Here is a 26,690-nt window from a genome sequence, read left to right on the forward strand (position 1 = left end):
AAATCAGAGGCCTCCTTCTGTCTTCTCACTCTAACCCTATTTTAAAAACTAAATAATGAGGGGCACCTGAGTGGCTCAGTCGGTTGCGCATCTGGCTTTAGCTCAGGTCATGATCTCACGTCCATGGGTTTGAGCCCTGCATCGGGCTCTGTGCTGACAGCTCAGAGTCTGGAGGCTGCTTTGGATTCTGCATCTCTCTCTCTCTCTGTGTCCCTCCCCTGCTCATGCTCTGTCTCCGTCTCTCAAAAATTTTTTTAAAAAGTTAAAAAATAAACCCTAAAAACTAAATAATGAGAGCTAGAGACTTCTATAACTAATTACCTCCATCTGTATACTTTTGGACCCTCAAGTTGTCACCTCCACCTGGGATGGAGCCATTCCTTTGGACAATATTATTTGGTTTTTTTTGATACCTGTTTGGATTGGTGAAATAAGAGAAGGCCCAGGAGAGTGTGCTCTCTGGAGCCAGGGGAGGAGAAATTTTTTAGGGTAAGAGTCAGTTTTCAAGCCAGTTGATACCTGCAGAAAGATGAAGGAGAATGAGGATGGCCTTAGATTATTTGGTGAGAAGTAGGTCATGGTGACGACGAGGCAGGGTAGTTTCAGTACTGTGGTGGAGATAGGAACCAAATTACAGGGGATTTTTAAAAACTTTTTGTATTAGAGAAACTCAGACGAGAATCATTCAACAATGATGAAACCTTTATTTAAGGCTGTTTTTGCCTCCAAACCACAAAGAACATGTTCATAGAAGTTAATCTTAAAGACTGCATATTCATAGTGTCTCAGTACCTTCAATTTCCTTCTTTCCTGGTTCTTCAATTTTTCTTCCCTTTTCTCAAATACATCCTATATATCCCTCCTCATTTTCATCTATGCTCCGAAACAGAGATATAGGGGAAAAAAGAACTCAATAATGAAATCTCAAAAAAATAAACAAAGCATGTGAACACCTCTAGGCCAGGATGAAGAAACGTAGAAAGGAGTCTCCTTTATCTCACCCTTAGGAATATGAGAATCTTAACAAACAATGGTAATAGAAAATTGACCTATACAAAGAACTGGCCCTTCTTTGCCCTGAGCTGCTCAGGGGTCAGAAATGGAAATACCAAGCAGGAAAGACTTAGAGGAGTTGTGGAGGGAGGGAATATACAATTAAGTGAAAGCTATTGTCTTCAGAAAAGCTCCAGAGTAAAAGATGGGCTGGTAACAGCAGCAGAATTCTCTAAAGAACCCTCTGGAATACTGACTTCCCCTTTGCTATAGAGACACAGGGCACTACATGACCCATGTGCTTCTTTTCTCTGACTGGAGTGCCTTCCTCCTGCTCTGACTGGTGAGTTTCCAAGTAGTCTTCAAAATCCAACCCCAACTATACCCATTTGATGATGCCTTCCTTAAAAGGAGCCTTCCCTGGGCAGAGTTCACTCCTCCAGTGTCTGGGCTGTCATACCTCTAAGTGCCTGGTGTGAGAGCGACAAGGTAAGTGTCCATACCCCTAAGTCCACTACAAAACCTGCATTAGTTTACAAGTCTACCTGCTGGTCAGGACCTCTCTGATCTTTGTATCCTTAGAGCCTCATTTAGTGCTGGCACCTAGTAGGTGATTGATCACTGTGTGGGAGAAGGGAGAAAAGAAAGAAGGGGGGAAAGAAAAGGAAGGAAGAGCAGGGTGGAAGAAGGAAGAGAGGAAGCGTCTGATTTAACTTTGCCTGGCCAAAAAAAAAAAAAAAAAAAAAGGGGAAATGGATTTTTAAAACTCTAGAGAAAAGGGAAAGAAAGGGGGGAAACCACTTTTCTGAGTCTTCTCTGCCTCTCACTTTTCTCTCTGCCACTTCCTCTCACAACTTAGCAGCTCACACCATAGCTGTCCTGTTGTCATTCCTGATCCTTGACTACACCCCAAAGGGAAGGAAAGAAGGCAGTCAGGCTTCTGTCTTCTTCCACCCCACCCCTCAAACCTCATGCCATCCCTTCCCCACTCCAGGCGCCTGGCTCCTTCACCTCCGCCCTCCTCATCTTCCCCACACACAGCACTCGCGCCTCATCAGCCGGCACCCTGTGCAGCGCCAGGTCCAGGCAAGGACTTCCGCCTCAGAATGAAAACCCAGAGGCTCTTAGGGGCTGCAGGCTGAGGCAATGCTGGACTGAGCCTGCAAGTTACCTGAGAAAGAATATAGTTCATGGTTGGCCTTTCCACATTTTTCATCTTGATCCATGGGTCAGAATCATCATTTTTCTGACTCTCCTCTCTTGGCCCCTACACATTGGCTACTGGAGCGTCTTGACTGTCTTCCCAGCCAAATGCACTTTCCCCACCAAGAATGGTGTCAGGGTCCCTAAACCTTGTGGAGTTGTTCCTGGGCCTCCTCTCCTTCCCTTCTCCAACAGCGTTTTCCAGGAATTCTGGAGCCACCTTTTCCTCAATGAAGACCATATATACAAAAGCGGTTTGTGAGTTGTAAAACACTGTGCTGGAATAAGATGCTATCATGAATCAAGCCTTCTCTTTCTCCCCCCATAATCTCTGTCCTTCTCTCATGACGTTTCTCATCCCTTCCTCCCTCCATGCACCTCCACTCCCCACTCACCCAGCAGGTTTTGTTTGGTGCCGTGTGGGAACCAAAGCTACGTGCTGCACAGTGGGCAGGGTCAGGATGCAGGCAGGCATCTCAGCCCGAGGCCTTGGCAGAGTTCCCAGGCAGAGCCATCGGCCCAGGCCGGGAGAGTAAGCATGGATAAGGTGGGAGAGGGCGTAAGTACGGTGGCTGTAGCCCCCCAGCACCAGAAGCTCTCCCTGCAGCGCAGCCCCTGCGGCCCCCACATGGGGGGAGGGCAAGGGTGCCAGGTGAGTCCAGCTATCAGTCCTTGGTTCATAGGCCTCGAAGCTCAGCAGGTCCCCAGTCTCACCTAGCCCACCCGCGACGTACAGCCGTCCACCCAGAGCGGCCATGACGTGGCCAGCCCGAGGTACCCCCATGGCGCTCAGAAGCACCCCTGGCTTCTCAAGTTTGGGGTCATAGTGCAGCAATGAGGCCAGGTATTGGCCAGCCCCGCTGCAGCCACCGCTCACGTACAATCGGCCCTCCAGAACCGCAGCTGCGTGGGCAAAGCGTGGTGCTGGAAGAGCAGGTGCCGGCCTAAGGGAGAACAGGGCACACGATCAGGCAAAAATCTTCTTCAACTCTCCTCCTCCGAGTCCTCTAGGCTTCCCCTGATGTCTAGAAACAGCCCCTTCCCTGCTCACCTCCAGACATTGAGCTCGGGGTGATAGGTCTCCACAGAGTTGAGGGCGACGCCACCGTTTCGGCCGCCCAGAGCATAAAGTAGTCCGTCCAGCGCCACCAGGGGAAAAAAGCTCCGAGCCTGGCACAAAGGCGCCATCTCCTCCCAGTCTTCTTGACTGGGGCCCCACCTGGACACAGCGGGACCAAAGAAGAGTGACCCCGGGCCCCCGTGGCTGTCTGGGCCAACAATTCCCCCTCAGCTGCCCACCTCGGGGCCTGCTATTCCGTGGGGCCCCTACCTGAGAGTCGAAGCCAGGGTGTTGGAGTGGCTGTAGAAATCCTGTCCCCCACACACGTAGAGCTCACTTCCTGCGAGGCTCGCAGCCCCGTGCCGGAAGCGCCCCGGGGCAGGCAGGGCAGGCAGCCTCCCCCACTCCACGGTTCGCACCAGTCCCGTGCCGCAGCAGAAGGCGCGCGCCCACCACACTCCTCGCGACGGCTGTCTTATGGCCATGTCTGCTCTGAGCCCGTCGCCGCCGATCACTACCAGTGCCTGGTCGGGCTCCCTGCGCCGCTCTTGACCTGGAACGGCAGCCTCTACCAGGAGCTGATACAGCAAGTCTGCGGTCAGGGGTGGAGGCAGCCCCGCGGCCCGCACCCTCCTCAGCTCTCTGGTGGACATACGGCCGAAGCGAACACATCGAAGCAGGGCCTTGGCCTCTGACTCTTGGGTCTCAGGGTTGGCAGCTAACCAACGCCACGCAGCCATGAAGGCCTCGAACTCCTCTTGCACGTGTAGTTCGTCGCTATCCAGGAGCTCAGCCAGGCAGGCAGCCGGCAGAGAAGGGAAAGTGGGGCACAAAGCCACAGCAGGCAGGTGGGTGAGGAGGTAGTGACGGGCTTTGCTCCAGAGCCTCTCTAAGCCCGGGGCTTCCGCTATGGGGAACAGGGCCAGGCAACGTGCGGGGCTGAGGCCCCGTGCCAAGGCGCTCTGGCACAGAGCAAGGCAGGAAGAGCTCTGGTACTGGAGAGCAGCCTGGGCAGCTCTCAGCAGTCCTGGCCACCTTGCCCGCACAACCCCGGAGTAGGCGAAGGAGACGAGGAGTCGCAGGTCCTGGGCAGAGATAGTGTGCAGAGACACCTCTGTGCCCTGGGATTCCCTCATCCCGCTCAGGAGCATGGCACCAAAGAACTCGCTGCCACAGGCCAGGGCTGCTCGGTGCACTGCAAGGAGAAGCAGAGGGGAATCCAGAGTGTTGCTGATTGCCAGGCACCCTGCTGACTCCACGTCCCGACTTTGGGCCAACCACCCGAGGCCACAGGCTAAACCATGGTGTGCATCAGAATACCGTGCGGTGCTTGTTAAACTGCGGGTTTCAGGGACCCACCCCCAGAGATTCTGATTCAGTAGGTCTGGATGGAGACCCTAGGAATTTGTATTTCAACATTTTCAAGCACCCTGCATGATTCTCATGTTAGTGGCCTGAAGACACTGTGATAAAAATTGCTTTAGTTTTTTGATCCAGGTCAATTAGAAAAAGAGTCTTGATTGATCAAGTTGAGTAGATGCTATAGACAGCTTTTGCTAAAAGGGGGCACAAAATAAACTGCAAAGACCAATGGTGCAAATTACATAGGTCTCTATCATGCACACACAAAAAAGTTCTTTCCTTTACAATTGTAAGAGCCACTGACATCGGCCAGGATTTTACTTAGAAAATGGTACCACACGGGGTGTTTGGGTGGCTCAGTCAGTTAAGCGCCCCACTTTGGCTCAGGTCATGATCTCACAGTTCATGGGTTTGAGCCCTGCATCAGGCTCTGTGCTGACAGCTCAGAGCTTGAAGTCTGCTTCAGATTCTGGGTCTCCCTCTCTCTCTGGCTCTCCCCTACTCATGCTCTGTCTCTGTCTCTCAAAAATAAATAAATGTTAAAAATTTTGCTTAAAAAAAAATTGTACCACACTTACGAATCTCTGTGACCTAACCTAATCTAACTGCCATCTCCTGCTTAAGATTTCCCATGTGCAGCTTTTCTTTGCACACCCCATCTTCATCTCAGTACATTTCAGGTAATCGTGACATTTTAAGCTGGAAACCTTCAAAATCATCCAGTTCGATTGCTCCTTTTAACAGAAGGAAACTGAAAGAGAGGAAGTGATTTATTTTCTATTCCATGTAATGGCTGCCCGAGCAGATCTTCACCCCCCAACGCCACTGATGTCAGGCTGCAGTGAGCATACTTGTGTATCGGTACCCTTCTTACCTGCATGGCCCTCACGCCACTGAAACTATTCTGTTACCAGATGCTATTAAATATAAATGTAAATAAATGCTTTCTAATGTAATGCAATTTGAGATACTTGGCATCAGGTATGGAGTATTCTGACTAAACTGTTGAACCTAAATCTAATTGAACCCTTAGATCTAAATTCAAATTTATAGGAAATTGAGAAGCTAAAGGAACAAGCTAAACAAAACCATAATGGAAAACACACACAAATCTAGAAAATGGAGCATTCTATAAGATAACTAATCTTATTTCTTCAGTAAGTCAAGTCATAAAAAAGGAGAGGACTGTACAGTAAAGGAAGCTTAAAAGACATGTATCTGAGTACAGCATAGTCCTTGATTGACTCCTGGGTTGGATAAGCCAGCTCTACAAGACATTTTTTGGACAAGTGGGAAAATTTCAACTTGGACGAGGTGATACTAAGGAATTATTGTTAATTTTGTTAGACATGAGTAAGGTATTGTGGTTATATGTCCTCTTTTAAAGAGACATGTACCCAAGTATTTGTAAGGGAAATGTCACAGATTTACTTTAAACTTCAGTGATAAGTAAAATAAAGAGATGAGACAAATATCATAAAATGTTAATTGTTAAGTCTGAGATATGGGTGTTTGAGTGTTCATGTTAATATTTTCTTGGGGCGCCTGGGTGGCTCAGTCAGTGAAGCATCCGACTCTTGATTTCAGCTCAGGTCGTGATCTCACAGTTTGTGGGTTTGAGCCTTGCGTTGCAGAGTCTGCTTGGGATTTTCTCTCTCTCTCCCTCTCTCTCTCTCTCTCTGCTACTCCTCTGCTTGTGTTCTCTCTCGCTCTCTCAAAATAAATAAACTTAAAAAATATTTTCTTAATTTGCTATGTGTTTGAAATGCTTCATAATAAAAAAGGGAGAAAATGCTGCCAGAAGTCCTCTTAGGCAGGTACCAGGGCCAAACACCCAGTGAAGCTATGAACATGAGGCTGCTTTGACCGACTGTGGCACGTTTGCCTCTCTCAAAGGACATGTGATGTTAATGTGGCTTTCCATTGTCTTTTTAAAAAAAATCTTAAATGTTTATTTTTGAGAGAGAGAGAGAGAGAGAGAGAGAGAGAGCAGGGGAGGGGCAGAGAAAGAGGGAGACAGAGTATCTGAAGCAGGTTTTGTGTTGAGAGCAGAAAGCCCAATGTAGGGCTTGAACTGACAAACCATGAGATCATGACCTGAGCTGAAGTCAGATGCTTAACCCCCTGAGTCATTCAGGTGCTCCTCCATTGTCATTTTAAGCAGCAGGTAGTGCCTACATGCTTCCCAAATAGTAACTATCAGTGACAGTTTTCAGATACATATTGCCTGAGAAAACCTGCATTCCTTGAAGCAGGTAAGCCATTTCATTTTCCATGTAATCAACCAACCTATAGCTCAGAGTCACTGTGAAAGGGTCACACCTACTTACATTCTCCCTCCTCCTCATCATTATTCCCTAGAATTTTAAGTGACAGGTTTCCACCATTACGTTGGAATGTTTCTTAGGAAAATGAAGGTAAGGACAGAAGTATGTTTAAATTTGAAACTCTAGTGAGAATTTTATAACTATGAAATTTTATTTTATCTATTTTTTAAGTAATTTATTATTGTTTATTTGTTTTTGAGAGGGACAGAGTGTGAGCAGGGGAGGGGCAGAGAGAGAGGAAGACATAGAATCCGAAGCAGGCTCCAGGCTTGGAGCTGTCAGCACAGAGCTTGATGTGGGGCTCGAACTCACCACAAGATCATGACTTGAGCCAAAGTCGGATGCTTAACCGACTGAGCCACCCAAGTGCCCCATAACTATGAAATTTTAAATCCCCCCTCAATCTACTACTATCAGAAATAATAACAAACACTTTAGAGACCTGCTATGGATTGAATGTTTATGTCTTCCTCCCTCCTTCCTGTGTTGAAGCCCTACTCCCCAGTGTGGTGATATTTGCAGGTGGAGCCTTTGGGAGGTAATTAGGTATGAGAGTAGAACCCTCCTGAATGGAATTACTGCCCTATATAAGAGATATGACTGAGATAATCTCTCCCTCCACCAAGTGAAGAGGATACAGTGAGAAGGTGGCCCTCTGCAAGCCAGGAAGAGAGTCCTAATCATAACCTGACCATACCAGAACCCTGACCTTGGACTTCCAGGCTTCAGAACTGTAAGAAATAAATTTCATCACTGGGTTCTACTCCTGAAACCAATACTACACTGTATGTTAACTAACTTGAATTTAAATAAATACATTTTTCTAAAAAAGAAATAAATTTCCGTTGTCAAGCCACCCAGTCTATGGTATTTTTGTTAATGCAGTTCAAGTTAAGACAGGATGCTTTTTCATTTGGGGGTCCCAGAAACACTGTGGGTTCCAGTCATTCTAATGAGCAGTAGCTATGTGACTTTGGACATGTCTTGAAGTCTGATTTCTTTGTCAATAAAGTATAAAAGCTGAACTAGATACTCTCTAAAGCAATACCTTTGAACATTTTTATGTGCCTGCATTCCAACTCCATTTGTCAGATCCTGCGTCTTTGGTTTGGTTGCACAGGAGGCAATGCATGGCCTAGTGAAAACAGACTGGGCTAGTGAATACTGGGCTTATATCCTGGTTCTCACCAGTTAACATTTCTGAGTTTAATGTTCTTTCCTTACACCTAGGGATAGTGGCATCCACCTCACTAGTTTTCAGCGAGAATGAAAAGACATGGCATGTGTAAAAATTCCTGGACCCCAGTACCTCACTCAGTACTGATAGAATCTGAATAACACTCAACTTATTCAACCCTCCTTAGCTTTCCTAGTAATGAGCCTAGTTAACTTCAAAGTGCCAGGTCCTGGTAGCTTTAAGATTATGGCAAAAGAAAACCAGACCTTGCTTGTTAGCTGTAGAACCCGTATCTACCATGGAGTCAAGGACACTTAGGTGAGAGGACACACTGAGAGTTATTCCACCATATTCATCTGGCTTTCCTGTGTCCTAAATAGAAGATGCCAAGAAGGGCCTTTGGTTAATTCCCGTTTAAGTCAATCACTTTCTACTTGTTCCCCTGGCTCAGACTGTACTCATGACACCAGCCAACTGGCTGGAAATTCTTTGGTACTGGCCACAGGGAAAGCCACAGGTTGAAGGGTCAGCTTAAGTCTGCCTGGTGCTTCTGGGTAAACAACTCAACTGCTCATGCCTTGCTCTCCGTGGGTCAGGAAAGGCACCAAAGGCCAACCCCAAGGAAATTCTGCCTGCAGCTGGGATCAAAACCACAATGGAAGGGATCAAACCACCTGCAGCTTGCACACACATAAATGAACCTGCAGTAATGTAATGCCAAAAGGCCCTCACCCCACAGCCTGCAGCCGCCTGCCTCCAGCTCCAGGTCACACCCGATGCCCTCTTGGTATAGGAGCTCGATGCTCCGCAGGTTCTCCCTCAGCTCCTCTGCCTGGCTGGGCTGCTTTTCATCTTCCCTGGCGCTTCCAGCCCCTTTGCATCTCCACTGGGCCACGGCCTTCACCCGGGGCGCTCCCAGGGCCTCTGCCACGACCAGCACATCTCCAGGCCGAGCAGGGCCCAGCACCCCCTCATAGGCAAATGTCAGTACGGCCTCCCAGGCCCCGGCGGCCACGTCCAGGCTGAGGGGGGGTCGTGGACCTCTGCCACCCAGCAGCCTGTCACGGAAGAGGCTGCTAACTGCAGCCAAGATTACCCGATGCACCCCATATACTCGCCCCTCAACTGACACCTCTTCGTCCAACAACAACCTCTGCTCCCGCAGCCGCTGTGCCTCCGCGAAAAACTGGCTGGGATGCTCCTCGCTGCGCAGCTCCTCGGGCTGTGCCGCCTCTTGTTCGTCTTGGTCGTCTTCCTCCTCTTCTTCCTCAAGGGACAAGACTGGAGAGGGAAGGCTCCCTGGGGCCATGGGCCTGGGGACAGGCTCTTCCAAAGGAAAGGGGGGCAAACTGGGATCCTCATCTGGGGAAGGTGGCCAGGAGGGGGTTCTCGGGTCGGGCAAAGGTAGGTCAAGGCGATCCTTCTGGGCGGGAGCAGAGACGCTCCCAGGGTCCGAAGGACGATGTGAGGAGTCCGAGACGCTCATCGTCCAGGTTCGCTGTTTTGCTACAGGTGAACAGAGGGAAGGGGTGGGGGGTTCAGAGCTGGACCCACAGAGGCCGGAGGAACCCCTATCTCTAGCCCGGCGACATGGCAGTCCCTCTCCCTACTTCAAAGCCCATTCCCCACCCCCTTCCCAAGGCTCGAGCAGCTAGGCTATACTGCCCAACACTGGGGTTCACGAAGAGCACCGAAGCGTGCCAGAAGCATGTGTACCGATCCAGTACCCGGGACCGTATGCCACCCGGCTTGCCCCCATCCCACCCGGATAGTCACCCTCCCGAGACACCAGCGTTCCTCCTGGCTCTCCCTTGAACCTTCTCAGCTTCGCTTTGGACCCTGTGACAGAGGAAACTTGCCCCTCAATCGGGTCAGCGGCCCCACCCGACTAATTATAGCCGGCGCTGACCGGCTAGGGGGCTGGGCTCCGGGAGCCCAGACTCTGACACCCAATCCCCCGGGCTCCGTCCCGAGATGACCTCCTCCCCCCTTCCACCTGTAGGTCACGTCCTTGTGCTGAGCGAGGCAAATTCAGAAGCCAGGGAGGATGTGGGGATCGGGTGGAGTGCGCCAGGCCGGAAAGGCTGCGTTCACAAGACGGGTCTGGCGGAGCGGGGGGAGGGAGAAGAGAGTCTGGACTGCGCAGACCCTCCGGAACGTAGGGCCAGAAGAGGGAAGGGTGTGCTTGGAGTCAGTTCTAGGCTTTGACTGTTGGTTTTTCTGTGCACGATAAAGCTACCGACCCTGGAGCGAACAATACCTACATGAAATGCACACATAACGCAGTTGAGTCCACCGAGGGCGAGCGGGAAGGGGAAGGGATCAGGGCTATGTACGGTAGGTAATCCACCCCCGGCTCAGAATTTCCTCCCTGTCCCCAGGTGGGGTCGGTGGTGAGCTAGAAAGGCCCAACCCTGTGTGTTCAGGAATTCTGGAGGAGTCTCTCACCTAGATGAGAACGGATCAGTGGAAAGTGGGGTGACCGAGGCTGCGGGGACCAAAATCCTGGACTGGATGGGCCGGGGCGGGGGTGGGGGTGGGGCGAGTAAGCACTCTCACTTAGGTAGGACACCAACAGCCACTCCCTCTGCCCAGGATAACACCTCTTTCCTATCCTGAGACACACCCCGCCCCAAATCTGGGCATTTTTCGCTGCATTTCTAGGTATCTTCGTGGGGGAAGAAACTTAGGGAATGGGACAGCGATGCCACTTCCCTCCCCTCTCCTGGGAAGGTGGGACAGGCCCAGGGGGCTGCTGGGGGTGAATTCTCTGGCCTATAAAAAAATTGGTCCAGTCTGGATGGATTGACCCGACAAGCTGACTTAACCGGGGAGCAAACGATTATTCCTTAGGACTCTGTGAGAGGGTGGTGTTCACATGAGGGAGGGGTGAGACTTGACCGGCTCCTCTTTCCTCTCCTCTCAGGTGGTACGCACTTCCTTATTTCGCGCAGCCTGAGTCCAAAGCTTGGCGTTTCCATCAGGATCATCTTCAGTTTCGCCAATGCCTTAGTCATGGCTGTGCACACGGTGGGCTTCACAGAAGTCCTTTCAAACTTGCTCAGGGCAATGCCCATCCCCTCCCTTGATATGCCCTTTTCCCAAGTTGGCTCACCACCAGCCTGCACTTTTTGTGACTCCAGCCTGGGCAAGTCATTTTACTGAGGGCTGATGGGGGGTGGGAGGGAGGGGAGGGTGGGTGATGGGTATTGAAGAGGGCATCTTTTGGGATGAGCACTGGGTGTTGTATGGAAACCAATTTGACAATAAATTTCATATATTAAAAAAAAAAAAATGAATCAGATGGGGGAGCCTGGGTGGCTCAGTCGGTTGAGTGTCCCACTTCGGCTCAGGTCATGAGCTCACACTCCTGAGTTTCCACCAGGTATTGGCTCCGTGCTGATAGCTCAGAGCCTGGAGCCTGCTTCAGATTCTGTGTCTCCCTCTCTCTCTGCCTTCCCCTTGCTCAAGCTCTCTGTAAAATGAATAAATGTTAATAATTTTTTTTTTTAAATCAGATGGAAGGATCAAATCAGTCAATAAAGTCTCTCTGACCCACTGCCTCTATGTTCTGCCCTTCCAGGAGCATGGGTGCAGCTGCCTAAGGTGGATCTAGCAAATGAGTTGTTTGGTGGGCATGGTGACCATGACCATCCCTCTGTGCCTGGCAATGGCTAGTGTGGAATGGATGTCTAAGGCAGGGGGCAGGGAGTTAAGGTAGGGGTAAGAACTTTGGGGATGGGGGAGAGAGCTGGACATATCTGGAAGAGGCCAGCGTGGGGAGATGTGGAAGTGTGTGTGTGTGTGTGTGTGTGTGTGTGTGTGTGCGCGCGCACTTGTGTGCACACACGCTCCTGCTGGCAGAGCAGATTCTCAGGGACCCAACCTGAAACGACAAATTTGCTGGGACAGACTCCATATACCAACTCTTCAAGGGAAAAACAAGGACGTATTCTAGGGATCTGTTGGGACAAGCACTAGACAAGACTACCAGATGAGAAATGCCATTTCCTGCTCCCAGATAGTTACAATCTTGAGAGCCATCCCTCTGGCAAGGGAAGGGACACTTTGTAGTTTGCGGCAAGAAGGAAAAGGACACCCATTTACCCTTTTAGCTAGACTCCGTTATGGGAAGAGGCTCATGGGAAAGGGAACTGGAGGATGGGAAAGGAGAGTGAGGAGGAGGAGGAGTTATTCCTCCCCTTACATTTGTACTTCTCCTCCCCCTCTCCCCCATGGTATTCCCAGCCCAAATGATCTTAATGGTCTTCCTGATCCTCTCTTTTATCAACTATCTGCCACAAACCCCCCATTCCTCCCCACAAACCCCAGCCTACAAGCCACTTGTTTCTTTAGGTGAACTCAATGGGAAGCTCGCTGAGAAATGTATTAAGGGGAAGGCATGCCTCTGAATGTCACCTCCCCCTGGAGCAGGGTACGTCATTACCCCAAGCCTCCTCAGAAAAGACACACATTCTGTATGACATTTGCAAGTTGACCATCACACTCAGAAACCTATAAGTCCCTGGGCTGGCCAGTTTACAATCTTGCCTTATTTGTCCCAGCCTAACCTAAGTCATTGACACTAAACTGGGTAAAGGGGTAATGATCTTGGCTGAATGAAGGCAAGCTAGGAGGTGCCCCTCAAAAACTTAATTTTTCTCTGTTCTTTTACATAAATAGTATTTTCTTTGAAAATATGGTCCCACGGCGGTGAGGTCCAGAGGGTAGTTGCTTTGGCATGTTTTCCATCTTCTCCTCAGCCACTGGGGTACTCAGAGAGACCAGGATCTCTGGAGACCTCAAGGTGAGAACCATGTTCAGGCACAGAGCACACTTGTTATCTCCCCACCTTGTCTTGCCACTAATGGTTCAACTTCTGTTTCCGGGACCCTGCTACAGCTATCCTTGCCTTCCTGTGGACATACTTTCCTACCTGTGCATTTCTGCCACAATTGGCGAGGCCCTCTACTCCAGCCTTCTGTGCAGAATGACCTAGAGCCCTGGTTTCTGCCTGAGGGCCTAGGGCATAGGTAATGAAATGGCAAGAGGCTTCACCAATCACATCAAGAGTAGATTACACATAGGTAATCTCACATCTCACCTTCCTTCACCATTTCTCCCCATCCCTCATTTCACTGACAAATTGTATGATGTTCTTTGGTTATCAAATTTGGTATTTCCACCCCCCCTCCCCCAACTTACACACAAACTTCCATTCCCCTCTTTGGCACTGGTGGTACCTAGATAGTCCTACTGCTTTGGGATGGGGTTCTCTCCCCACGAAGAATGTGTGTTCCCAATCTCATTTCCAGGCTCCTGTATGACTGGAGATGCTCCAGGAAATAGGACTGGCATGGGTGTGCGGAATGGGAGCTGCCTGGGGCCAGAGTGTCAATATGGCTAGGATTTATGCAGTTGTCAAGGGCAAGGGTCTTGCCTGTATGGGCTCCCTAATCACTACTAGGTGAGTGAACAGAGGGGCAAGATCAGTGAGATAAACTTTACCTAGCCCACTGTCTGGCATAGAGGAGATGCTCAAAAACCAATAATGACTTAAGGGGATTCATGTGGGTGGGGTAAAACCTTCAAAGAATAGGATAAAACTTAATATGCCCAGCAACCTCTAGGAAAGGTAGGTGAAAATATGAGTGGAATGCATTGCTTCTGAAATGCATTGATTTCTGCCTCTGCCTGCTCTTCTCCTCAAGCCATGAGCATGGTGTCTGCCTTTATCCCCCTGAAGTCTACTGGAATCTTCGGTGCCATTCTGTCCTCTGCCCTTTTCTGTTTTGCTTCAACCCCCAAAGTCTTCTAGGTTAGTTGGTATCTTACCAAGAGGCTTGGGGGAAAAGGAGAAAATGCAATAGAGTCTAGGGCCATCTTAAGAGTATATTTTTGAGGAGGAGTACAAGAGGGCTCCGTCTCAGCAACCAGGAGTTAGATGATGATTTAGGGAGGTGGAGAGGACTGTGGTTGGCTGGTGTTTAGGAGACAATCCAAGCTCACATAGCAAAATTCAAAGTCTGCCTGTATATCAAGGCAAAGTTTGGGGAGGGGATCAATCTTCCATCTGCCTCCTGTTTTCCCTCCCCACATTACCAGGAATCTCACCACACTCTACTCTCATCCTTTCTTCATGTTAAGACCTGTAAGCTCCCTCAACTCTTTCCTCTGTGCTCCTCACTTGCTCCTGCCTCCCTATAGGAGTAGGGGATATCATTCCCCCTCTTCCTGGAACCATCCTCCAATGACCACCATGCCTTCTTATAGTGGTTGTGCCAGAATAAACTGTACCCAGTAGTTGGCTTTTTTAGGAAAAGCTATGGCAGGAGCCATGAACCTATGTGAGGCTATCTGCTCACGTTCTGTATTGCGATAGCTTTCATCCTTACTGGTGAGTACTTCTTCTCCACCCTCACACAGGGCTTCATTAATCACCTTTCCCCTCATGGCCCTCACTGCCCTACCTCTGACTTTTAGGGCTTGACCCTAAAGCCTCTTTTCTAGATCTCTAGTCCTGAAAGTGGAAGTCTGTTAACTTGGTGATGGTATGCATGGAAATTGGAGGGGGGAGTAGGGAATAGGGAGCATGGGGGAAGGAAGCCAGAATATGATGATGTCCTTGTCTCTCTAGACTTCAATCCCATGACTCATTTGGAGACCAACCTCCTGACCTTGCATCTCTTCCAAAGCTGATGTGAACACCACCCTATCATCTCCAACTTTTTCCTTTGCTCCTATCCCCTTGTCAACTTTGGTAGTTTTCATGCCTCCCTTAACTGGGAGCCTGGGTGCCTGGATAGTATGGGCACGTATTAGTATGCAGTTATACTAACAGGGCTGGGAGGACCTGAGAGACAGGAGCATCCTTGGGGTGCAAGAGTGGGTGGTACTGAGGCTAGGACAAAGGATTGGCTGCATTTACTCTCCCCTGCAGTCTAGTGCCCTTCTTTTCACAAGTACAGCCCCTGGCTCACCCTCCTGGGCTTTCTGCTCTGCCTGCTTATCACATTCCTTCTCACCTGGTGGGCAGCACTCACTGCTATGTTGCTTATCCTTTGGCTACTGCTCTTTATATTCTACAAGAAACCTGGTGAATAAGTGGGCAGGTGGGTAAGGGAGTGAGGGAGTGTGATATGGCACGAGGTTGACACCCATAAGAAGCCCAGAATTACCAACAGTAACTCATTTCCTTTCCTACCTGAGAAATGAGGCCCCACCTCTAATCATTCTGCACCACCCCTTCCTCAGCAGATGTGAACTGGAGCTCTTCAGTCCAGGTGAGCATCTATCACATGGCACTATCCTATTCAGTGAACTTGACCAACGTGCAGGACCATGTCAAGAACTTCTGGTGAGATTGAACACTGGTGTCCTCCGAAATGGATCTTACCTGCGTGAGTTTAGATGGTACAACGTTTATAATTTTTAAAATTAATTGCCAATATTTAACATGCATCTGGTAATTTGGGGCCTCCATCCCACATGAGCTGGAGCTGAGTAGCTGCTGTCCCGTGGGATAGGGCACTGATTCTTCAGTTTGCCACAGTTCCCACCTGGTCCACTTTATTCTTTGATATTATATAATGACTGGTTCTTAAAGGCTTCTGAGATTTCAATCCCTGCTCTAGCCATAAAAGGAAACCAGCTTCCCAAAATCTAGGAGGGGCCGTGAGGAAAAGGAAGGAAACAGAATTCTAGCAGGGTAGATGGAGTAAGCCTCCCTGAGGAAGGATGCTCCATGGCAGAGCAGATGCCACAGGAATCACAGTTACCAGCTTCCCTTGTGCTCTGAGATGGAAAAGCCTAATACTCTTGGTTTCTCTCTAAAATCCCCCAGCAGGTGGGGAGGAGCTGTTCTCTATTCCTTGCTGAAACTGGAATTCTTTTTTCTATAGCTAAAAGGCTTTTGAAGACTTAGTAGCCTTATACCAGGTACAACAGCTACCACCAAAGGGGGAACCTGAAATGTACTTTTCTCAACACTCCTGTTCCTTCAGGCTACACCTCTGAGCAGGACTTACAGGCAAATAAAAAGCAGGTATATAGGAACAGGGCCAGCAAATGGGGAAATAGTCTCAGAGTAGGAACTGACCATGGTGCTCTCCTGTCCTCTGCTCATTCTTCCTAATCATGTAGTCAGAGTGGCACATATCTTCATGAAGTCCTGTGGCAATATTCCCAGGATGCTGCCCTCATAGACATGTGAGTCTGGGGAAATTCCAAACCACAGAGTAAAGGCCCCAAGGGTAGGGCTCATCTGATGATTAGGTAAACTGAGGAACAGGTTCCCTTCCTCACACTGCCTTTTGTTAACAGGAGCCTACCTTTGATCCCTCAGTCACCCTGCCTTGGGGCCCTATACATGACTTGATTGGATGCTATCCAGGGGCCTGACAACCCCCCCACTGCCTTCATCTGTGGAAATCAGCAGGACACAATGATCTTGTATACTGTCAATAAGAGACTCAGGAGAGACTGAGCTAGGAAGAGGACTTTAAAAGTTAGGACCCAAGGAGCCATGATTTTAGTCTCTTGGTTCTATAAACTGTGAGACTATCTTGGGAAGCCTCAGCCAAGAGCCCAAAGCTCCCTAAGGAAAGAAGTCTCCTAATAAGCAGTACCAGCTGGGTCTACAGTGCTAAATGTCTTCCCTCTAGGATCCACTCCATCCTATAATAGTAATAAAAACTTATAAATAAATACCCAAAGCTACTGTATAACATACTTGATTCCTATTTATAAAATTAACTCCCCAAGCCTAGAGGGAACAGATCATTCTTGTACTCAAATATATTCAAGGAGAGGAATTTATCTTTCTACTTGTGTCCCACTCTATCTTCCACTGTCAAATTTCTGATTTTAAATGTCCATGTTTTAGTGTATTTTCAACCCTCTATGGGTCTTTGTCCATGAAAATGTCTTTATCAGCACTTTCTACTTAGTAAGTAACTGAAAACATATTCTTTTCCTAAGCGCATATAATCCCAATTCTTTTTATCTTTTGGCCCAAGTCTTACATTTATAGTCTTTGATTATCTCTTTGGTTTACCTCTGCATCAATTTATTCATTCATTCAGCAAATGCTGAGTGTCCACCCTATTCTAAGTACTGGGAGATGACATGGCAATGAATCAAACAAGATAAAAATCCCTTCCGCTCAGGGAATTTGTACTCTAACAGGAGGAGTCAAACAACAAACATAAATAAAACTATTAGATTAGAAGGTGGTAAGTGCTAATAATAAAGCAGAAAAAAGGAGGGAAACAAAGGCAAAACATCATAATGCAAGACTTAGAGAACTCAGTGACTTATAAAAAGGAATAAAATTGGAATCATAGGAGTCCCAGAAGATGAAGAGAGAGAAAAAGGGGCAGAAGGTTTATGTGAGCAAATTACAGCAGAAAACTTTCCTAGTCTGGGGAAGGACACAGACATCAAAATCCAAGCACAGAGAACTCTCAGTAGATTCAATGAAAACCAACCATCACCAAGGCATACTGTAGTCAAATTCACAAAATACACAGATGATGAAAGAATTATGAAAGCAACAAGGGTAAAAAGTCCTTAACCTATAAGGGAAGACAGATCAGGTTTGCAGCAGACCTATCCACAGAAACTTGGCAGGCCAGAAAGGAGTGGCAGGATATTTTCAATGTGCTGAATCAGAAAAATATGCAGCCAAGAATTCTTTATCCAGCAAGGCTGCCATTCAAAATAGAAGGAGAGATAAACCATTTTCCAGACAAACGAAAATTAACCATCCCTGCAAGAAATTTTAAGGGGAACCCTTTGAGTGGAGAAGACAAAACAAAACAAAAAAGACCAAAACCAACAAAGACTAAGGATGAGTACTCACTCTAAATGTCAACAGACTAAACACTTCAATCAAAAGATATAGGATATCAGAATGGATAAGAAAACAAGACCCATCTACATGCTGCTTACAAGAGATTCATTTTAGACACAAAGACACCAGCAGATTGAAAGTAAGGGGAGGGAGAACCATCTATCATGCTATTGGTGGTCAAAAGAAAGCTGAAGTAGCCATACTTATATCAGACAAACTAGATTTTAAAATAAAGACTATGACAAGAGATGAATAAGGGCATTATATTGTAATTAAGGGGTCTATCCCCCAAGAAGATCTAACAATTGTAAATATGTATGCTCCCAACGTGGAAGAACCCAAATATATAAATCAATTAACCACAAACATAAAGAAACTCATTGATAATAATACCATAACAGTAGGGGACAGATGGACAGATCATCCAAGCAGATATCTACAAGGAAACAATAGTTCTGAATGACACACTGGACCATATGGACTTAACAGATATATTCAGAACATTTCATCCTAAAGCAGCAGAATACACATTCTTCTTGAGTGTACATGGAACATTCTTCAGAACAGATCACATACTGGGTCACAAATCAGTCTTCGACAGGTACAAAAAGATCAAGATCATACCTTGCATATTTTCAGACCACAACGCTATGACTCAAGAAACCAACCACAAGAAAAGTTTGGAAAGACCATGAATACTTGGAGATTAAAGAACATCCTACTAAAGAATGAATGGGTGAACCAAGAAATTAAAGAGGAAATTAAAAAGTACATGGAAACCAATGAAAATAAAAACACGATCAAAACTAAGAGGCAACTGACAGAATGGGAGAAGATATTTGCAAACAACATACCAGATGAAGGGTTAGTATCCAAAATCTATAAAGAACTTATCAAACTCAACACCCAAAAAATAATCCAGTGAAGAAATGGGCAAAAGACATGAATATACACTTCTCCAAGGGAGACATCCAGACGGCCAACCGACACGTGAAAAAATGCTCAACATCACTCATCATCAGGGAAATACAAATCAAAACCACAATGAGATACCACTGCACACCTGTCAGAATGGCTAACATTAACAACTCAGGCAACAACAGATGTTGGCAAGGATGTGGAGAAAGAGGAACCCTTTTGCACTGAATGCAGACTGGTGCAGCCACTCTAGAAAACAGTATGGAGGTTCTTCAAAAAGTTAAAAATACAACTACCCTACAACCCAGCAATTGCACTACTAAATATATATCTAAGGATACAGGTATGCTGTTTCAGAGGCACACATGCACCCCAGTGTTTATAGCAGCACTATCAACAATAGCCAAAGTATGAAAAGAGCCCAAATATCCATCAATGGATGAATGGGTAAAGAAGATGTGGTATACATATACAATGGAGTATTACTCGGCAATCAAAAAGAATGAAATCTTGCAACTACGTGGGTGGAACCAGAGGGTGTTATGCTAAGCAAAATTAGTCAAAGAAAGACAAATATCATATGACTTCACTCATATGAGGACTTTAAAATATAAAACAGATGAACATAAGGAAAGGGAAGCAAAAATAATATAGAAACTGGGAGGGGGACAAAACATAAGAGATTTTTAAATATGCAGAACAGAGAGTTACTGGAGAGGTTGTGGGAGGGGGGATAGGCGAAATGGGTAAGGGGCATTAAGGAATCTAGTCCTGAAATCATTGTTGGAATATATGCTAACTAACTTGGATATAAATTAAAAAAACTTAGGGGAAAAAAAAAAAGAAAAACACAACAACCAAAAACCTCTGGGATGCAGCAAAGCAGTCAGAAGAGAGGAGTATGTAGCAATCCAGACCTTCCTAAAGAAAGAAGAAAGGTCACAAATATACAACCTAACCTTACACCTAGAAGAGCTGGAAAAAGAACAGCAAATAAGGCCCAAAACTAGCAAATAAGGGAAATAATAAAGATTAGAACAGAAATCAATGCTATTGAAATAAAAAAAAAACAAAAAACAAATAAGCAAAAACAAACAAACAAACAAACAGTAGAGCAGATCAATGAAACCAGGAGCTGATTCTTTGAAAGAATTAACAAAATTGATAAACCCCTAGCCAGATTGATCAAAAAGAAAATGGAAAGGACCCAAATAAATAAAATGATGAATGAAAGAGGAGAGATCACAACCAACACCACAGAAATACAAATAATAAGAGAATATTATGAACAATTATATGCCAACAAATTGGGCAATCTGGTAGAAATGGACAAATTCCTAGAAACATAAACTACCAAAACTAAAACAGGAAGAAACAGAATTTGGAACAAACCCATAACTAGTAAAGAAATTGAATCACCAATCAAAAATCTCCTAACAAACAAGAGTCCAGGGCCAGATGGCTTTCCAGGGGAATTGTACCAAACACTTAAAGAAGGATTAACACCTATTCTTTTGAAGCTATTCCAAAAAATAGAAATGGAAGGAAAACTTCCAAAGTCATTCTACAAGGCTAGCATTACCTTGAGTCCAAATCAGACAAAGACTCCAATAAAAAGGAGAATTACAGACCAATTTCCCGATGAACATGGATGCAAAAATCTCAATAAGGCACTAGCAAACCAGATCCAACAATACATTAAAAGAATTATTCACCACGATCAAGTGGGATTTATTCCTGGGATACAGGGCTGATTCAATATCTGCAAACCAATCAATGTGATACATCACATTAATAAAAGAAAGGACAAGAATCACATGATCCTCTCAATAGATGCAGAGAAAGCATTTGACAAAATACAGCATCCTTTCTTGATAAAAACCCTCAAGAAAGTAGGGATAGAAGGATCATACCTCAAGATCATACAGGCCATATATTAAAGACCCACTGCTAATATCATCCTCAATGGGGAAAAACTGAGAGCTTTCCCCCTAAGGTCAGTAACACGACAAGGATGTACACTCTCACCACTGTTATCCAACATAGAATTGGAAGTCCTAGCCTGAGCAATCAGACAACGCAAAGAAATAAAAGGCATCCAAATCAGCCAGGAGGAGGTCAAATTTTCACTCTTTGCAGACAACGCGATACTCTGTGGAAAACCAAAAAGACTCCCCTAAAAAGCTGCTAGAACTGATACATTCAGCAAAGTTGCAGGATATAAAATCAATGTACAGAAATTGGTTGCATTTCTATATACCAATAATAAAGCAGCAGGAAGAGAAATCAAGGAATCGATCCCATTTACAATTTCATTGAAAACCATAAAATACCTAGGAATAAACCAAACCAGAAAGGTGAGAAGTCTATACACTGAAAACTATTGAAAGTTTATGAAAAAAATTGAAGAAGACACACTAAAAAAATGGAAATAAACATTCCATCCTCATGGATTAGAGGAACAACTATTGTTAAAATGCCGATACCACCCAAAGCAATCTACATATTCAATACAATTCCTATCAAAACAACACCAGCATTTTTCACAGAGCTAGAACAAACAATCCTAAAATTTGTGAAACCAGAAAAGACCCCGAATAGCCAAAGAAATCCTGAAAAAGAAAACCAAAGCTGGAGGCATCACAATTCCAGACTTCAAGCTGTATTATAAAGTTGTCATCATCAAGACAGTATGGTACTAGCACAAGAACAGACACATAGATCAATGGAACAGAAAAGAGAACCCAGAAATGGACCCACAAACGTATGGCCAACTAATCTTTGACCAAGCAGGAAAGAATATCCAATGGAAAAAAGACAGTCTCTTCAGCGAATGGTGTTGGGAAAACTGGACAGAGACATGAAGAATGAACTTGAACCACTCTCTTAAACCATACACAAAAATAAACTCAAAATGGATGAAAGACCTAAATGTAACACAGGATGTAAGACATCATAATCCTGGAGGAGAAAACAGGCAACAACCTCTTTGATCTTGGGTGCAGCAATTTTTTACTTGACATAAGGAAAACAAAAGCAAAAGTGAACTATTGGGACATCATCAAAATAAAAAGCTTCTGCACAGTGAAGGAAACAATGAGTAAAACTAAAAGGCAACCAACAGCATGGGAGAAGATATTTGTAATATAATATAGATGTATCTATGTTATATCTATCTATAAAGAACTTATCAAACTCAACACCCAAAAAAGAAATAATCCAGTAAAGAAATGGGCAAAAGACATGAATAGACACCTCCAAAGACATCCAGATGGCTAACAGACACATGAAAAAATGCTCAACATCACTCCTCATTCGGGAAATACAAATCAAAACCACAATGAGATACCACTTCACACCTGTTAGAATGGGTAAAATTAACTCAGGCAACAAGGATGTTGGCAAGGATGTGGAGAAAGAGGAACCCTTTTGCACTGCTGGTGGGAATGCAAACTGGTGGAGCCACTCTGGAAAACAGTATGGAGGTCCCTCAAAAAATTAAAAATACAACTACCCTATGACCCAGCAATTGTACTACTAGGTATTTATCCAAAGGATACAGGAGTGCTGATTCAAAGGGGCACATGCACCCCAATGTTTACAGCAGCACTATCAACAATAGCCTAAGTATGGAAAGAGCCCAAATGTCCATCAATAGATGAATGGATAAAGAAGATATTACTCAGATAATATATATGGAATGGAATATTACTTGGCAATCAAAAAGAATGAAATCTTGCCATTTGCAACAACGTGGACAGAACTAGAGTGTAGTACATTAAAGGAAACAAGTCAGAGAAAGTCAAATACGAGATGATTTCACTCAAATATGGAATTTAAGATACAAAACAGATGAACATAGGGAAGGGAAGCAAAAATAAAACAAGGAGGGAGAAAAACCCTAAGAGACTCTTAAATACATATAACAAACTGAGGGCTGCTGGTGGGGTTTTGAGTGGGCGGATGGGCTAAAGGGCAAGGGGCATTAAGGAGGAGACTTGGGATAAGCACTGGGTGTTATATGTAAGTGATGAATCACTAAATTCTATTCCTGAAATTAAAATAAAGAAATAAAAAAAAAAAAAAAAAAGGTGGTTAAGTACTATAAAGATAAATAACAGAGAAGGGGGATAGAAAGTGCTGGAGGGGTGCAATTTTAAGTAGGGTTGTCAGAAAGACCTCACTAAAAGAAGAAAAGTTGACCAAAGACGTAAGATTATGGGACTGATGGAGCAAGCTATAGCTGAGGGAAGAACTTTCTAGGCAGAGAAAGCAACAAGTATGAAGACCTTGAGGGACTGGTACACCTTCAGTGTTGAAGGAAAAACAAAAAGGCCAATGTTGCTGGAGCAGGGTGAACAAGGTGAGTAGCAGGAAATGAGGTCAAAGCAGTAAGTGGGGAGAGGAGGGCAGATCCTGGAGGGTCTCACTTGCCTTTAAAGGACTCTAGTTTTTACTCCAATATAGGAAGACATAGAGGATTTTGAGCAGAAGAGTCACATAACTTGGCTTCTATGTTAACACTATTCAGTCTGGCTGCTGTGTTAAAAATGGACTGTTAAGTGGGCAGTTGTGGAAGCAGATACATCAGCTACTGCAGAAGTCTTGGAGATAGAGAATTCTGGCTTGCTCTAGGGTGGAAGCAGTGGAAGTAAGAAGAAACAGGATTCTGGATACATTCTGAAGTTAAAGTCTATGTGATTTGATGAACCGGAGATGGAAAAGAGGTGTCAGGTAACATCAGGGTGCTTTGACATGGACAATTATTAGGACGGGGTTGTCATTCACTGAAATAGGGAAGACAGCAGCAGTTAAAGGGGAGCAAAAAAGTCCAGCGTTTTGTATGTTAAATTTGAGATATCTATTAGGTATCCAAGTTGAAATGCCGATTGGCAGCTAGATATTCAGAACAGACTTCCAGTTTGGAGCTAAAAATTGGGAGTCATCCACACTGACATGGTTTTAATGTGTAAGACTGGATGAGCTCACTGTAAGTGTGTGTGTGTGTAAATAAATACAGAAGCGGTCCAAGGACTGGATTCTAGAGTTACTAGGTTGTAGAAATGAGGAGAAACCAGCAAAGGAAACAAAGGGCAGTCAGTAAACTAGAAGGCAAACCAGAGAACATGTCCTAAAGCCAAGTAAAGAAGGGCTTTCAAAGAGGGAGTGTCGAATGTTGCTATGCGGGATGAAGGTGAATACGCCATCAGATATGTGAAGTCATTGGTGACCTTGATAAGAACAGTCTTGGTGGAGCGAACTTACAAGGAATTGATTGTGAGGGAGTAGAAACAACTCTTTTAAGATGTTTTGCTATAAAACGGAACAGAAAAACGGGAAGCAACTGAAAGGTGAAATGGGGTCAAGAGGCGTTCATGTATTTGTAAGATGAGGAAAATGACAGCATATTTGTGTGCTGAGAGGAAGATCTAGGAAAGAAAGGCAAATGTTGACTCTAAAAAAATGAGAGAGGCGACTGGGTGGCTCAGTCAGTTAGGCCTCCAACTGTGGCTCTGGTCATGATCTCATAGTCGGTGGGTTTGAGCCCCACATAGGGCTCTGTGCTGACAGTTCAGAGCCTGGAGCCTGCTTTGGATTCTGTGTCTCCCTCTCTCTCTGCCCCTCCTTACTCACCTTCTGTCTCTCTCTCAAAAATAAACAAATATTTAAAAAATTTAAATAAATAAATAAAAATGAGAGGGAACTGCTGAGAGATGTCCTGAAAGGTTAGAGGATGGAATCTACCATTAAGTAGTTAGACAGGAGCATGGATAGTTTGTTCATAGCAGTTTCTCAACCTTGGTTTCAAGCCTAGATAATTCTTTGTGTGGGGAGCTGTTCTGTGCACTGCAGGATATTTTGCAGCATCTCTGGTTTCTACCCAGTAGTCCTGCGTTCCAGTTGTGACAACCAAACCTCTGGGGAGCAAATTCAATCCCAGCTGAGTATACAGTAAGAGTTATTAATAGTATACTGGTATATACTAGCAGGAGGGAAAGCGGAGTACATGCGTATAAATACTGGAAGGTGATTAGATGTAGTGGTGGGAGCTTGTGAACATTTTCTAATTGCTTTTTTTTTCTAATTTTTTTAATGTTTATTTATTTTTGAGAGAGAGAGCAAGACAGCACGAGCAGGGAAGGCGCAGAGAGAGACAGAGACAGAATCCAAAGCAGATTCCAGGCTCTGAGCTGTCAGCACAGACAGAGCCTGACATGGGCTTGAACTCACAAACCGTGAGATCATGACCTGAGTCAAAGTCGGATGCTCAACCGACTGAGCTACCCAGGCACCCGTACATTTTCTGATTGCTTCTATTTTCTCACTAACATAGCAGCCAACGTAGAGTGAGAATGGGGGGGAAGATATGGGAGATTTGAGGTGTCAGCAGGCATAATAAAACAGTTACCAGAAACAAGGCAAGCGAAAGGACTAGGGAACATAAAGGACCCGCTTGAGTGTCAGGGTTGAATTTAAAGTAAGACAGGTCAACCTGGCTGTTTTTTTGCTGGCCCGTTTAGCTGCATGGGTCTAGGAATCAAGTAGGTGAAGAGGTGAGGCTGATGAAAGCCAGAGAGGTGAGGGAGGCGAGGTGTTTGCAGTGAAGTGCTCATGACTGGAGTTTAGCTGGAGGGAAATGAAGACTTGTAGGGGATGAGGTCAGTGGAAAGGAAGAGCAACAGATTGTAGGGCCTGATGAAGAGATGAATTGTTGGATTCAGTGCACTAAAGGGAATGAGCTACAAAAATAGGAGGGATGTCTCAGAATGAAATATGGAGGAGCTGTAGGCCTCCACTAGGACCAAGGGAATGAGTGGCTGAAGTGGGGGTGGAGGACACGATCACGGGAGGAGCACAGGGCTGAGGCCAGAGCATTAGAAGGATCACCTACACAGGTACTAAAATCATCAGGATTTGACAGGAGTGGTTGCGGCACTGTATAGTTAACGGATGACATGTGTTTCAAAGCTCAGATGTGTTAGGGATGAGAGGGAATAGATCAAACATAGTATGAGGAGAAAAGAGGTCACCCACACCATCCTCTCCAGGGCCAATGGATGTGGGTGAGAAAATACCATGATTAGACACAGTAGGAGAAGCAGAGTTCTCAGGGGGAAACCAGGGTCCTGAACAGGAACGTAAAGAGAACACTCAGAAAACAGGATGAGGATGTAGGTAATTTTACTACTAATCAGTTTAGTTCCAGAGAGCACAAAAGAATTTCAGGAGGAACAAATAAGGGGCGGAGAGTAACAGTTATTAGAGTGCAAAGCTGAGAGGAGACTTGCTGGTTTGGGTCTCCTCGTGGTGCTGGACAAACAAGATAAAGGGCAGGATGTTAGTTCCAGAGGGCTGTGGTAGGGAGGGAGGTGGATCTGGGGCAACCCTTCAAATCCACCAGGGGAAGTATATGTAGGAGCATGTGGGAGTAAGTGCAAGGAGGAGGGACAGCTTTGCTCTTGAGTTACAAATTCGTACAAAATTAGACCTGGCCCCAGGCTATTCTGAGACAAGTCCTGAGTACCTACTCCAAAGAATTTAAATGGGGTGACAAACACAAAGCACTCAGCATAGAGCCTGACACTGAAATAGTATTAGTTACGACAATGCTGTTATTAAGGAGATGTCAGAAGATGAGCTGAGATATCCCCTCAATCTCAGCTCCACAGCAGCAGCCTTGCAGTCAGCCAAGGCACTGCTCTGACCCCTGCCTCCTTATCCATTCACCCCATCAACAAGAATTTATCCAGTGCCAACTCTGTATTGTTCCTGATTAACACAAGCCAATTACCAACA

At 45.7% G+C, this 26,690-nt stretch overlaps 1 protein-coding gene across 3 annotated transcripts; it reads right to left on the reverse strand.

Moving 5' to 3' along the window:
- Positions 1–684: 684 nt before the first annotated feature.
- Positions 685–10,079, reverse strand: KLHL33 (kelch like family member 33). Of its 3 annotated transcripts, none has more exons than XM_019430649.2 (5): positions 9,940–10,079; positions 8,855–9,628; positions 3,527–4,451; positions 3,248–3,415; positions 685–3,140 (listed from the first exon to the last, which is right to left on the reverse strand). In XM_019430649.2, the coding sequence occupies exons 2-5, from the start codon at positions 9,606–9,608 to the stop codon at positions 2,588–2,590; spliced, it is 2,400 nt and encodes a 799-aa protein (XP_019286194.2). In that variant the 5' UTR covers positions 9,609–9,628; positions 9,940–10,079; the 3' UTR covers positions 685–2,587. The 3 variants fall into 3 exon arrangements, with proteins under 3 accessions (XP_019286194.2, XP_019286193.2, XP_019286192.2); XM_019430648.2 differs by having other exon boundaries at positions 9,912–10,079; XM_019430647.2 differs by having other exon boundaries at positions 9,899–10,079.
- Between the last annotated feature and the right edge of the window lie 16,611 nt (positions 10,080–26,690).

The sequence above is a fragment of the Panthera pardus genome, unplaced genomic scaffold (assembly GCF_024362965.1).
Source record: "Panthera pardus isolate Hobbes unplaced genomic scaffold, ASM2436296v1 HiC_scaffold_24, whole genome shotgun sequence".
NCBI lineage: Eukaryota > Metazoa > Chordata > Mammalia > Carnivora > Felidae > Panthera > Panthera pardus.

Bases quoted from the DNA above. Each gene is read 5' to 3' on its own strand.
- KLHL33 (XM_019430649.2), bottom strand. From the start codon at position 9,608: ATGAGCGTCTCGGACTCCTCACATCGTCCTTCGGACCCTGGGAGCGTC. The intron at 4,452-8,854 runs GTGAGGGCCTTT...TTCTCCTTGCAG, and splicing joins AGGCGGCTGCAGGCTGTGGG to TGCACCGAGCAGCCCTGGCC. The intron at 3,416-3,526 runs GTAGGGGCCCCA...CGCTGTGTCCAG, and splicing joins ACCCTGGCTTCGACTCTCAG to GTGGGGCCCCAGTCAAGAAG.